General features: G+C 50.3%; 1 protein-coding gene across 3 annotated transcripts in view; it reads left to right on the forward strand.

Moving 5' to 3' along the window:
- Cpne5 (copine 5) overlaps nucleotides 1-14890 on the forward strand; it is an 86493-nt gene that overhangs the window by 32131 nt on the left and 39472 nt on the right. For 2 of the 3 annotated variants that reach the window (XM_031347881.1, XM_031347882.1), the window contains exons 5-9: nucleotides 1704-1743; nucleotides 1929-2005; nucleotides 7338-7397; nucleotides 9231-9281; nucleotides 9569-9632. In XM_031347881.1, coding sequence (XP_031203741.1) covers nucleotides 1704-1743; nucleotides 1929-2005; nucleotides 7338-7397; nucleotides 9231-9281; nucleotides 9569-9632 — 292 coding nt within the window. The remainder of the gene's footprint in view (nucleotides 1-1703; nucleotides 1744-1928; nucleotides 2006-7337; nucleotides 7398-9230; nucleotides 9282-9568; nucleotides 9633-14890) is intronic. The other variant, XM_031347883.1, reaches the window with a different exon arrangement.

Raw genomic sequence — 14890 nt, forward strand, 5'->3', positions numbered from 1 at the left:
AGTGGGTGTGAGTGTGTGTGAGTGTGTGTGTGTGAGTGTGCGTGAGTGTGAGTGTGTGAGAGTGTATGCGAGTGTGTGTGTCTGTATGTGAGTGTGTGTGAGTGAGTATGTGTGAGTGTGTGAGAGTGTGAGTGAGTGTTTGAGTGTGTGTGAGTATGTGAGTGTGAGTATGTGAGTGTGAGTGTGTAAGAGTGTGTATGTGAGTGTGAGTGTGTAAGAGTGTGTATCTCTGGGCATGTGCGTGTGTGTATGAGTGTGTGAGTATGAGTGTGTGTGTGTAAGTGTGTGTGAGTGTGTGAGTGTGTGAGTATGTGAGTGAGTGTGTGTGAGTGTGTGAATGTGAGTGTGTGAGTATGTGAGTGAGTGTGTGTGAGTGTGTGAGTGTGAGTGTGTGTGTGTGTGTGTCTGCGGGCATGTGTGTGTGTGCGGGCATGTTCATGTGTGTGTGAGTGTATGTGTATGAGTATGTGTGAGTGTGTGTGAATATGTGAGTGTGTGTGAGTGTGTTTGTGTCTGTGGGCATGTGCATGTGTGTGTGTGAGTGTGTGTGTCTGTGGGCATGTGCATGTGTGTGAGTGTGTATGTGTCTGCAGGCATGTGCATGTGTGTGTAAGTGTGTGTGTGTCTGCGGGCATGTGCATGTATGTGTGTGAGTGTGTGTGAGTGTGTGTGAGTGAGTGTGTGTGTCTGCGGGCATGTGCATGTGTTTGTGTGAGTGTGCACATGTACACATGTATGGGTACATGCATGCATGTGTGTGCACTTGAGAGTGTATGTTTGTTTACGTGCATGCATGTGTCTGTGTATCTTCGAACTCAGAAATCCGCCTGCCTCTGCCTCCCAAGTGCTGGGATTAAAGGCGTGCGCCACCACCGCCTTTGTCTTGTGGTGACAGTCAGGACAGGCAGGCAGCAATCTCCAGCCCTCAGGGGGTGCAGCCTAGAGCCCGGGTGGGGGTGGGGCTGCTGGAAGAAAGGCTGCAAGCAAGACCCTGGGAGAGCAGGCTGCAGCTCAGCAGGCTCCATACAGGGGCCAGCCCAGCTGCAGGACAACCTGCCTGCCGCCCGCTCAGGTGGGGGGAGCCGTGACTCCGTGACTCCGTTTCTTAGGAAAGAACAGCTCAGTGTAGACGCAGGCTCCAGGTGAGGAGAAGATGTGAGGACAGAGCTGCCAGACAGCCACCAATGAAACTGGGGGACAGACAACTGGGAGTGATGGCTAGGGTGACCCAGCCACCTGTGACCCAGCCAGGGTACAGGGTTCACTTGTGTCATTTCTCATTCTTAGTGAGATAGAACACACTGTCAGGGAAGAGCACAAATTTTTAAAAATATATACATTTATTTGTGTGTACAGGTGTGGGTGTGTGTGTGTGGGTGTGTGTGTGTGTGTGTGTATGCATGGCCAGAGGACATGTGTGGAGGCCAGAGGACAGTTTGTGAGAATAGATTTTCTCCTTCCTTTGTGTGGGTCTCAAGGACTGAAACTCAGATCACCCACCAGGCTTGGCCGAGAAAGTGCCATTTCACTGGCTGGTGAATATGCAAATCTGAAGAGACAGAGGTCAGGACAATTTGAGCCTTCAAGACTCCCAGTGCTCACACTGACAGAGCCTACTTGAGGGGTGGACTCAGAGTTCGAGACCAGGTTAAGTGGGATGTCCCCTGCCCTGTCCCTTTACCATCTTTCTGTGTTCCCTGTAGATACGACGTGGACTCCAAGAGCCCGGATCTCTCTAAACATGTGAGTTCCACCCAGGACTTCCCATCGAGCCCAGGCTGTCTCTTAAATGTCGTATTCTGGCTGGGTCCTGGGCCTCACTCAAGGGAGTGTGTATCCATGGCTGCATGGGGTCACTTCGGTGGGGGTGGTGGGGTGGCTGCGAACAAGATGACTAATACTCATCTCTTCTGCCCTTGGATACACAGGACTTCCTGGGCCAGGCCTTCTGTACCCTTGGAGAGATTGTAGGGTCCTCTGGGAGCCGCCTGGAGAAGCCTCTCACGTAAGTATGGGAGGGGTACAGCCTGTCTGGGTGGCTCCCCTTGTAGTGAGCCATCGTGAGCCTGCTGGTGGTAGAGCATTAGACAGCCAGGGCTTTGAGAGTGAGCGGGATCTGGGGCCCTGCTCTCTCCATGTGTCTCACCCAGTCATTTTGGAGGGAGTCAACCAGGCAGTGTTATTAGAGCTTGTATCCCATGGGGAGGACAGTCACTGAGAGCTATCTAGTCAGTTTGCAATCCTACCTCTCTCACTGTGTAAGAAAGAGGCCAGAGCTGGGCGGTGGTGGCGTACGCCTTTAATCCCAGCACTTGGGAGGCAGAGGCAGGCAGATTTCTGAGTTCGAGACCAGCCTGGTCTACAGAGTGAGTTCCAGGACAGTCAAGGCTACACAGAGAAACCCTGTCTCGAAACCACTCCCCAAAAAAACAAATAAAAAAAAAAAAAAGCAAAGAGACCAGAGAACACCAAAGGAAATGATCCGCCTAATGCCACACAGTCAGCAAGTGAGAAAGCTGGGATTCCATGTCAGCCTTTATTTGCACTGCATGTTCCTCAGCTCATTCTCTGCATGTAGGTATAGACCTGAGATAGGAGTTAAATCAGGCCGGGGCCGGATGCAGTGAGGCCTTTTCACCTCCTGTCTCTGACAGTCTGTAGGACAGGGTGGCACAGGGCTCGTGGGGAATCTCCGGGATTCCCACACGCGGCTGAGGGTGGCTTATCATTATTCTGAGGAAGCCCTAGGGACAGGGTCCAGGCACCAGGGCAGAGCATGCAGGAGAGAGACGGTTCAGGTTAGGCTAAGCATGAACCCCTTACTCGCTTCCGCCAAGTTTCTTTTACACACTGTGGTTTGTAACTGTAGCGTGTTTGTGTCTGTGTGTATATGTCTCTGTGTGTGTGTGTGTGTGTGTGTGTAAGTCTGTGTGCCTGTGTGTCTGTGTGTCTGTATGGTCTGTCTCTCTCTCTCTCTCTCTCTTTGTATGTGTGTGTGTGTGTGTGTGTGTGTGTGTAGGGATTAGACAGTAGACTTTTTCTCCTAGACCCTTGCCTCTAACTCCTCAGTAACTATATAATAGCATCAGAACCTGAAGAAAGGTCTTTTTCCCCCCTCATAAGCCCCCTCTCTGGGTCCCCAGAAAATGATAATAGCTATTATTTATTGAGATGGGGGGAGAATAGGTTTGGAGGCTCTAGAGCTTATAGAATTTGGAGGATTCTTTAAAAAATATGGTATAGGCCGGGTGGTGGTGGCACACACCTTTAATCCCAGCACTTGGGAGGCAGAGGCAGGCGGATTTCTGAGTTCGAGGCCAGCCTGGTCTACAGAGTGAGTTCCAGGACAGCCAGGGCTACACAGAGCAACCCTGTCTTGAAAAACCAAAAAAAAAAAAAAAAGTACAAGAAGTTGGGGATATGCATACACAGGCACACTCACACACACACACACACAGACACTTTCAAACAGACATACACATAGAGACACACTCACTCACACAGACACACACACACACACAGAGCCACATGGGAAAAGCGGTTGTCACTCTGGCATGAAAAGAGACACCCAGCACTCACATACAAACTAACCGTGCTTGGCAGCCTAGGACTCCAGGCTCCTAGGCAGAGACAGGAGGTTTTCAGAGCTCGCCAGGCAGCTGAGTTGCGAATCTTGGGGCTCAAGTGAAAGTCGCTGCCTCTTTATATGGTGGAAATTAATGGAGGAAGGACCTAACACTATCCTGATTAGCCTGTGGCCTTCAAAGGCACACACATGCACACACACACACACACACACACCTGCAAGCACACACATTCATGCACATACACATGTACATGCACACACATACATGCAGGTACACATGCATGCATGTGTACACACAGTGCCACACATGCACATGCACGCACACGTGTACAAGCACACATACATGCACACACCTGTACATGCATACACGCACATGACATGCACACACACATGCACACACACAGGCACATGCCTATACACACAAGTGTCCACACACATAACTGATACAAATTTGCATTTGCCTCCTAGTCCCAACATGTCGTTAACTGGTTCCTTAACAACAACAACAGCATTAGGGCCTGAGGCTGCTCAGCAGTCAACAGTGCTTGCCGCTCTTGCCCACGACCCTGAGTTTGGTTCCCAGACCCACATCAGGCCGCTCAGGATCACCTGTAACTCCAGCCCCGGAGGATCTGAAACTCCCTTCTAGACTCTGGGCACCTTCCTGCATGCAGACACATAAATAAGAAGAAGAGACATATATTTTTAAAGATTTATTTATTTATTATATGTAAGTACCCTGTAGCTGTCTTCAGACACACCAGAAGAGAGCATCAGATCTCATTACGGATGGTTGTGAGCCACCATGTGGTTGCTGGGATTTGAACTCAAGACTTTCTGAAGAGCAGTCAGTGCTCTTAACCACTGAGCCATCTCTCCAGCCCAAGAAGATACATCTTTAAAATCAAAATTTAGATCTCGTATGTCCTTGGAGGCCAAAAACAGCATATAGTCACTTTTTATTTAACTCATTTAAGTTTTTTACAAAAACAACAACGATTTAATTTAGCATTTTAGGTTTTTTTTTTTTTTTGCTTTTTTTTTTAGGTTGGATGTTATTCTTGTTTTAGATTTTTGTGGGGGCGGGTTTTTTTGTTTTGTTTTGTTCTGTTCTGTTTTGTTTTGTTTTTCAAGACAGCATCTTTCTACGTAGCCCTAGCTGGCCTGGAACTCACCATGTAGACATAACTGAATTATAGATTTAATGATGCCCAAAAGTTGTATCCAGTTCACAAGACTGGAAGGCTGGCTCTTGGATTATGAACACATACTGCAGCCAGGTGTCTTACAACCTTCTCCAGCTCCAGCTCCAAGGGACTGGGTACCTCTGGCCTCACGAGCACACACACACACACACACACACACACACACACACACACACCAGAGTTAAAAATAGCACAAACAAATTGAAAAGAAAGGTGGGGGTTTTCCCGGGAGACATCATAATTAGCTAAGAAGCACTGTTCTTTCATTCAAATTTATACGTTTTAAAATTATTTTTACTCATTGTTCGACACGCGCAGGATACATTTGGATCATATTCCCTGCCCACTGTCATCTCTCAGCTTCTGGCTGAGGAGAAAGAAGCCCTGGAGTGTGTTTACCCCTCCCAGCTCCCAGCTGGGTCCAAACCTAACCAGTCCCAGGTCTGTTTCCTGTCTGCTGGATGGGTAGGGGGTGGAGGGATCCCTATCCCCCCAGAACATGAGCCCAAGGACAAGATCTGAGAGGGAGAGGCTCGGGACTGCCTCAGAGGAGGCAGGTCCTTTCCCCCGAAGGTCTTTTGTGTCTAAGTTTAGCCGTTCATGACTAAACCCCACAGGCATCTCCTGTTTACTGGGCATCTATTCTGGGACAGGCGCGAGGGTCAGTGCTTTCCTAGTGAAAGCAGTGCAGGGAGCCCACAGTGTTCATGGGACCCACAAGCATGTGCTCCATGAACTAATACTGGAGGTACAGTGACATTTGCAGGTTATTACTCCCTGGACAATACAGTGCAGCAAGCCTGAGCTGTGTATTTCTTCTGTGTTCGGTATTCTAAAGCACCTAACGGTGATGTAGAGTATAGGACATGCTAGGCATGGTGGTGCATATGTGTGAGCCAGCCCTTGAGCGTGGAGACAGGAGGAGTTCAAGGCCACCCTCGACTATACAAGTTAAAAGCCAGCCTCCGCTCAATGAGACCCTGTTTACTATTTTTTTTCTTCCTTTTTCTTTCGTTTTTCTTTTTTCTTCTTTATTTCTTTATTTATTATATGTAAGTACACTGTAGCTGTCTTCAGACACCCCAGAAGAGGGCATCAGATTTCATTACGGATGATTGTGAGCCACCGTGTGGTTGCTGGGATTTGAACTCAGGACCTTCAAGAAGAGCAGTCAGTGCTCTTAACCGCTGAGCCATCTCTCCAGCCCTATTTATTTCTAAATAAATAGTAAAATAAAACACATGGAGGTTGTGCGTGCCTCATATTTAAATGATATGGTGGCAGCCAGGCAGTGGTAGCACATGCCTTTAATCCCAGCACTTGGGAGGCAGATGGATCTATGAGTTCGAGGCCAGCCTGATCTACAGAGCAAGTTCCAGGAGGGCCAAGGCTCTGCAGAGAAACCCTGTCTCTAAAAGCAAAACAAAACAAAACCAAACAAATAGATTTGCATGTCCAGAGGCTCTATTGTCCCAGAGGGGTCCAGGAACCAGTTCCTTGTGCCTTACGGGATGATGGCATTGATTTGGTTTCCTGGGGTTTGAGGGTAGAGACGGGAGTTGTTGTTTTGAGACAGGGTCTCATTACAAAGCAGCCTCAAGACCCTGTGTGAGTACTGGGATTTCAAGTGTACACCGTCGTATCCAGTTTCCTTTGAGCTTTTGAGTCAGTGCCCAGGCTCTTTTTCTGTAGCCCGGAAGGCCTCAGACAGATCCCTCTGCCTCAGCCTCCCAAATGCTAGAATTGTAGGCGTGTGCGGCCACACCTAGCTGGCCGTATTATTTTTCTAGGGTGTTGACGTGAACATCATGCTGAGGGACTTAGTGGGAGAAATTTAAAACTTCACACCTCCAGAAGCCAGAAATCCCAATTCAAGGTGCCAGCTGAGCTTCTTTCTGCTGAGGCCGCTCTCCTGGGTTTGGCATGGTTGTGGGTTTTATTCTCCTGCAGGGGTGGTAGTGGTGGGGGGTGGTGGTGGTCACGCACATGAGTGCAGGTGCCCTCAGTGGCCAGAAGAGGGCGTCAAATCCCCAGCGCTGGCCGTCGGCCTCCTGATGTGGGAATTGAACTTGGTTCCTCTGGAAGAGCATTCCTAGCTCTTAACTGCCGAGCCGTCTCTTCAGCCCCTTTAAAGGTTCATTCTCCAAATACAGCCACGAGGGTGCATTTGGGCCTTCAGCATCCAAATGGGAGCATCGGATGCACCACTGACGCGCAGTGATACAGTCTCCACCTGCAGCAGGTGTCAGGGTCCCCTTCTAGCAGAAGCTGGTCTCCATCCTCAGAGTTTCTGGCCCAGGAGGTCTGGGTATGTTTGTAACACCTTCCCAGAGGATATTGGGTCTGCTGGTCTAGGGCCCTACACTGAGTTCCTCAGAGGTAGCATAACTTGCCCAGGCATCACTTGAAAGCCTTAGAAGATCTGTGGTCTAGACTTCTGGTCCAGGGCAGACACCTGGCTCCAGGCATCCATCTGTCCAGTGTTCTGACCTGTGAAGACCGGGGTCCTGGGCTCATGCTTGGTCTCTCTTCCTCTGTCTCCACAGGATAGGACCATTCAGTCTCAACTCTCGGACGGGCAAGCCTATGCCAGCTGTGTCTAACGGGTAGGTCACCATGCAGCTGTGGCCCTCCTGTCCTGTATTTAGCCCACTCTACAGAGGCTGCCTACCGCCTCTGGACCCAGTTCCTGATCTACTTGTTAGTCCCTGGGGACAAAGGGTCCTGAGTCCCATTACAAGGTCTCAGGCACCCTCCTCTTCTACACAGGACAGAGCTGGAGCCTGCTGAGGCCAGGTGGCCCTTGGGACTTTAGAGTGTAGGATTGGGCTCAGAAGAGCAAACTGTGCCCAGGGTTGGCAGGTCTGGGACCTCTCAGTCCCCTTTGTCCTTCCAAACTCTCCCCCATTCCCTCCCCGTCCCCTTTCCCTCATCTAACACCCCTCTTGGCTCTTCGTTCTCCACGGTTTCCCTCTTCAACACGAGCCTTCTTCTCCCTATGGAGTCGATTTGGCTCAGCTCTGCCACTGCCTCCATAGCTCGCCACCAGCCGCAGAGAGCTGTCTACTTCTTCAGTCCCCACTCTGACTTCCGTGCTTTGGGCTAACCTCATCAAAACACGGCCCATACAGACCCTCCATGATCTTCCCTCTCCTCTCCCGAGGAGATTCTCCATCCCAGCTTCTTCTCATGCCGTGTGGGCCTAAGGGCCTTTGGGGCTGAGTAAGGGAGTCCCAGCCTCCTGCATACAAGGGAAGAGCCTGAAGGAGCCAGATGTGGATCCAACCCCAACCCCTCAGACAGCTAGGGGCCAGTGTGGCTGCTGGTTTAGGAAGAGAGTGGGGACTGGTGAGCTGAGAGGGAACAGAAGCAGATGTCAGAGAGGAATAAAGTCCAGAGGGAGAGCAGGAGGAAGGCCAAGCCCGTGGGAGCGGGCTGAGGCAAAAGCAAGATCAGAAATAGAAGTTGGGGTCCAAGGGAGAGCCACAGATGGAGAGCCAGGGGCGGAGGAGGCTACGGAGCATCTGCCTGGTCCTTACCAGGCCAGTGTGCAGGGAAGGACTGCCCAAGAGTAGGGGACGAGTCTCCACACTGCAACATGACGGGGGGCTGGGGGGCAGGCGTGGGCCCTACTCTGCTCCCCCAATTTGGAGAGATTTGGTTTGTTTCTTTAGCCCTAGAAGGCTTCTCTTGCTTACATTCCCCCTCAGCCAGGGGCCTCTCCATCCAAAGGTTGATGCTTGGGGAAAGCTCAGTGGTTCTCACAGGGTCCCACAGAGCACGCAGCTGCCCTGGGCTGGGTGGGAGCTAGGGGCTGGATTGTACAGTGCCCCTCAACAGTGAAGGATTCGAGAAGGGAAGCTGCCCATCTCAGGCCTTCTCTGCACAAGGCACTGTGTGTGCATATTAGAAAAACAGATTCTAGGTCACCCTCAGATATGGGCAGGGACAAAAGAGCGACCTTTGAACCCTACTCGCAGCTGCCCCACAGCCTCACATATGACTTTCCCTCTCAGTGACCCTGAGATCCTCCTGACCGGGTCTCAAACTTTAAGAGTGACATGGGCTAGTCCTTGGGGCATCTCCCTCCATCTCCACCTACAAGGGGAGTAGGGGTGGAGAAGCCTGAGTAAGAGCCCTATTCAGCTTGTCTTTCTGGAGGGGCTTCTCTGCTGTACATGGTCCGTCCCTCTTTGTCCTGCCTGGCCCCTCACTAAGGAGAAATGAGTTGTCTCTTGCACCCTAGAAGGCCCCAGCCAAGGAATTGAAAGGGAGGTAGCTGCAGGTGAGAGCCACGGAGAATCCCTCCCTCCCCGTGATCATACCCCATCCTCAGCCGCTCTTCCATAGTGAAGGAGACTGGCTCAGAGCTGAAACATCAGGGGACCCTGGGTCAGCCGGGTACAGGGTGGCTAGCCCACAAGGTCTTTTGCCCACAGAAGTGGTCTTTGGATGGAAAACTCCAGAACCACTGGTCCGGAAGCTTCCGGGTGAGTCTGGGTGCGGTTGCCATTCTAAGACCTCCCCAGTGGGCTTTGGGAGCAGGGGGCGGGGCCACTGAGGCTGAGGGCGTGGCCCCAGCAACACAGCGCTTGGCCACGTTGCCCCGGGGCACTTCTGAAGATTTTCTTTTCTCAGGGGTGTTGGGGCACATGCCTGGATGGCACAGGGTGGGCATGGGAGTGGCTGACCCAGGAGTGTCAGGTTAGTCTGTCCTTGTCTGGCTTGTCATTTTTTTTTTTTTTTTTTTTTTTTTTTTTGGCATCTTCTCCTTTAGTGGTGTCCCGGGAAAGAAGTGTGGCACCATCATCCTGTCTGCAGAGGAATTGAGCAACTGCAGGGTAAGTAGCAGAATTACCAGTCCCTGGAGGGAGCCCAGGGTAGACAAGGCTCCTCATGACCTGGCTGACATGACCCCGTGGTCTTGGAGCTAGAAGATTCCATCCTTCTGGTGGAGCAGAGTGAGACCCAAGGCAGGAAGGACCAGCTTACAGTCTGTACCACAGAGTCGGGCTCCTTCCGGGCTCTATCACAAGTCCCTCATCCCAGACTGCCCCTGGGCTCTTGAGGTTGGGTCATCACTTTTCAGTTTTGTTCTGGGCATAGGGTGACACCCCCCTGTGGAATGGAGGGAAGAAATGTGTGTGCGTGTGGCCATAATAAGTGTTAAGCGTGTGCACACGGGTGGCTGTGCGTGTGGGAAGGTATGAATATGTATGTGGGTGGGCGCGGCTGTTGTAGAGAGTCTTCGTTCCCTGGCAGCCTCTGGTTTTGACTCTTGTGTAGGACTGTGGAGAAGCAGGCAAAGGGGGTGGCTCCCCACACCCACAAAGGCCTCTGGGCTCTGACGGCTGATGATAGGGAGACATGGTATAAGGATGCTGTACTGACGGGTGATACCACTTGACAACTGATGAGCAGTGTTCTAGTTTGCTGCAATAAACACCATGTCGGAAATGGCTTGTGGAGGAAAGAGTTCATTTTACTTTGTAATCGCAGGTAACAGTCCAGAGGGAAGTCAGCTCAGGAGAGAAAAAAAAAAAAAAAAAAAAAAAAAGCAAAAGTTTGAAGCAGAAACCATGGAGCGCTCTTTATTGGCTTACTCTCAGGATCATGATCAATGAGTTTCTTATAGATTCCACACCCACCTGCCTAGGGAATGGCGCCACCCACAGTGGGGCTGTGCGACCTACATCAATTAACTATCAAGAATACCATCAGCTCCCCCCAGAGCTGAAGCGATGACTCAGTGGTTAAAAATGGGTATTCTTCTTGCACTGGATCTAAGTTCAGTTCCCAGCACCCTTGTCTAGCCTTTCACAACTGCCTGTGACCTCAGTTCCAAGGGAATCAGATGTGTCTGGCCTATCACAGTACCTACAGTCACGTGCACACACCCATACACGTAATTAAGTATAATTAAAAAAAAAAAAAAGAAATAGTAAGAACAGAAAGAAGAAAATGCCTCACAAAATGGCCACAGACCAACCTGATGGAGGAAATTCTTCAGTTGAGGGTCCCTCTCCCCTGGTGACAGTGAATGCTGACGATGACAGGCACCCACACTGGTCCTGAGACTAAGATGAAACTCAGTTATTCATGGGAGAAGGCCTTGAGCAAGAGCCTCACTTTACCAGAAACTACAGCCTCTCTCTGGAACAACAGGATGCAAAACTGGACTCTATTCCAGGTCTGGCTGACTCTAAGATCAGGGCTTGAGCCCCCAAGCTACTCAAGCCAGGCATCCCTGAGGTCAGTGAGGAACCTCTCTTGGAGGGAAAGGCAAAGTGACAACTCAAGGCCAAGCCTGGGTGCGGGGACAAAACTTCTCTGGGACTGTAAGATGGAGAAGGAGAAACAAGTCTTCTTGACCTTCCCAGATCAGAGCAGCCTTCCAGAACTGCCTGCCGTGTTGGAAACTATGTGTCCACCATGTTAGAAACTATGTGTCCAACATGTTAGAAACATTGTATCCAACATGGTGGAAACTGTGCATCTACCATGTTGGAAACTATGTATACACCATGTTAGAAACTATGTATTCACCATGTTAGAAACGTTGTATCTACCATGTTAGAAACTATGCATCCACCATGTTAGAAACTATGGCAAAGCAAACTAAGTCATACATTAACCTCTTTTAGAACGATAACAGTGGAACACATTTAGAATCAACATAGTAGCTACATGTGGTGGCTTTAATCCCAGTACTTGGGAGGCAGAGGCAGGGGGAATCTCTGAGCTCAAGGCCTGGTTACATAGAGAGTTCCAGGATACCAGGAATACATAGAGGGATCCCATCTTAAGAAAACAAGCAAAGAATCAACATGGGAAGCTAGAGAGATGACGTAGTGGTTAAGAACACTGGCTGCTCTTGCAGAAGACTCAGGTTTGATTCTCAGCACCCATAAGATAGCTTACAACTAGCACTAACTCCAGTCCTCGTGGCTCCAACTCCCTCTTCGAGCTTCTAAGCCCAGAGCCTTAGGGTTCCCTGGCTGTGGAGCAGTTGGGTTAACTCACTGATGCTGCTGCGGGTGTAGGGGATGAGGATACCTGCTCAGGAGGGGCTATCCAGGAACTGCTTGCTGGCACAAATTCAGTTTTCCCTGAGCTCACGTCCTCCTCCTTGGTTTATCTTTAAGTAATACCATCGAGGGCACTGGAGAGTATCTAAGCTTAGGGGGATGGCGCTGCTCATTTCCCAGCAGCTTGTAAACATCTCCCTTTACCACCTTAGACCCCCTCCCACCTGAGACCCCCTCCTCCCTCCCTTCTTCTTCCTCCCCCTCCTCTCTGCCACCTCTCTCTCTCTCTAATCCTTGGACACTGCAGTTTCCTTGCTTGAGGCTCTTGCCCACACTGAGGGGGGGCTCCCTCCCCCACCAGAGGCTGTCAGCTCCTTTTTCTTCTGGCACATCTTTGGCTGAATTCTCTCTTTCCCTAGAATCCTTGCAAGGAAAAGAGACTAATTCTTAGCATCTGGCTGAATTAAAATAATTACATGTGAGCAGCTTTGCAACTCAAGCTTCCAGTGGGAGGATCAAAGGGAGAAGGCGGGGTCTGGAGTGGGTCCGCAAGGCGTGGGGCTTCCTGCCTTCAGCCTGGAGCCTGTGTGGGTGGCCAGGGACAGCAAAGGATGGAGTGGATAACAACCTGTCACAGGCTTACTTTAGTAGGTAAATGAAAAACCTTGCTCACCAGAATATTAATGCCAAGAAGGCTTCTACAGTCAGATTTGATGCAAATATAGTTGGGGTAGCATCCTTATGTGGACAGGGTGAGCATCAGCTCTGCAGTCACCACACTTCCCCATGCCCAGTGAGGAGACTGACAATTCCTTCAAGGTCTTCAACTTTCCGAGCCTCTCTTGTTGACAAATACACCCTGTGCTAGAGATTAAACCCAGGACCTTGCCCAGGCTAAGCAAGCACTCTGCCACTAAGCTGTACACCAGCCCTCTTGTTTATTCAAAAGAATAAAAATCAGGGCCTGGTATGGTGGGGGGCATACCTCTATTTCTCGCTCCTCGGCAGAGGCAGAGGCAGAGGCAGAGGCAGAGGCAGAGGCAGAGGCAGAGGCAGAGGCAGAGGCAGAGGCAGAGGCAGGCAGATCTCTCAGTTCCAGGCCAGCCTGGGCTATAGAGCAAGGCCTTGCCTCAACTAAAACAGATGAAAAAAAATTTCTCAGTACCTTGGAATGGTTGCCCTGTGGGTTCTGTAGGCTCATGGCCATCAGCAAAAAGCCAGCTTTGAGAGCTGGAACTGGAATTCCGAGAGCTGGGTGCCGGCTGCACACGCAATAAAAGGCCCTGGATCTCCTTGGCTTTCCTGCTGGTTAGATCAGGATCAGTACCAGTCTTCCAGGATGCTGATGGGGAGGAGAGATCTGCCTCGTCTCTGCCAGCTAAGGATGCTCCAAGCTTCATGCTGTAGCATCCTATGATTCCCCCACACCTATAAATTGTCTCCGGACTGGTAGGAAGCTCATTTCTTTTAAGTCAGCAAGTAAATGTTATACTCACTCTGCCCTCTGTCCCCCAGAGTTCTCATTTAGGGAGAGAAATGGCAGCCAGCAATCCCAGCCTCTCCACCCTGGCAGGCCCACTGCCTCTTTTTTTAATCACATGGACATTCTTGATCCTGAAAGAAAATCCGTGGGTATTTTATTATGTGCCCATGTGGAAAAGCAGATACGTGGTAAATCCTTGCAATCAGCTTCCTGGGAAGCAGCAAGCCCCCAATACCCCAGTCAGGAGAGAGAGATGATAATGGGTCAGGAAGGTGGGCTGTAGTGGGGAGGGAGGTGTGGAAGGAGGGGCTAGACTCTTCCCTTCTTTTTCTTTTTTTGGGGGGAGTGGGGTTCAAGACAGGGTTTCTCTTCATAGCCCTGGTGGTCCTGGAACTCGCTCTATAGACCAGGCTGGCCTCAAAGTCAGACATCCTCCTCCTCCTCTTCCTCCTGAGTGCTAGCTGGATTTTGCGAGACCTCCCGGTAAGGGATTCAGGAGACTTGAGGATGGTGATTCTCCTTGCTGCAGAACAACGGGGAGACAAGAGGAAACTGTGAGGTAAAGGGGCTATGGGATGCAGGTCCTCTGACACGCAGTTGCACACAGGTGTCATGAGAGATAGGGAAGGTGTGCTGTCGGTGCTCAGACAGACACGAGAATCCTTAAAACACAGCGTATAATTTCGTAGTCTCAGAAATAATTTTCCCTAGTTAAACCCAAACAAAAACAAAACAAAAAGACTGTCTCTGATGCTTCAATATATGTGTGTCTGTACTATTACGTTAACCATATCCGCCCTTGGCAGATGGCTCAGTAGTAAAGCACTCACTGCTCAAGCAAGAGAGCCACAGTTCACATCCTGAGGATCCACGCGGATGCTTAGTGGAGTGGGCGCAGTAACCCTGTAGTAGCAGCCTCTGAAGGTGGATATGGACCTCCCCTACTGGGGAGCAAGCAAGCTAGCAACCGTAGCCATATTAGCCAGCTCGAAGTTTGATTGACACCTGCCCCAGAGAATGAGATGGTGAATGATGGGGGGAGGTGCCCAACATCAACCTCTCCATACACTCAAGCACATAAGCACATAGACTTGAACACACGTGTCCCTACACACATGTGAACACACAGACACATGGACACACATATGGAAATGAAGAAGAAAAAAAAATAACATGTTAACTCTGCACAAGTGGAGAAATATAGAAAAATTACCCAGGCAGACTTGTTGTTGACATTTGGTCGCCTTTTCATGGCTACATACGTAGATCTTTCTTTGGTATTATTTGGTGCCTAGTCGTTTGGTGGTTTATTTTTGAGGCAGGGTCTCACTAGATAGCTTTTACTGGCCTGAAATTCCCTCTGTAGACCAGGCTAAACTCAAAGATCCTCCTGCCTCTGCTTCCCAAGCACACAGATTAAAGGCGTGCGCCACCACCACCCAGCCCATGTGGTACCTAGTTATCGGGCTATAAGTTTCTGTCAATAGTCTTAGAAATGTTATTCCTCACTGGGCGGTGGTGCACACGCCTTTCATCCCAGCACTTGGGAGGCAGAGGCAGGCGGATTTCTGAGTTCGAGGCCAGCCTG

Source organism: Mastomys coucha, unplaced genomic scaffold (genome assembly GCF_008632895.1).
Source record: "Mastomys coucha isolate ucsf_1 unplaced genomic scaffold, UCSF_Mcou_1 pScaffold3, whole genome shotgun sequence".
Classification (NCBI taxonomy): Eukaryota; Metazoa; Chordata; class Mammalia; order Rodentia; family Muridae; genus Mastomys; species Mastomys coucha.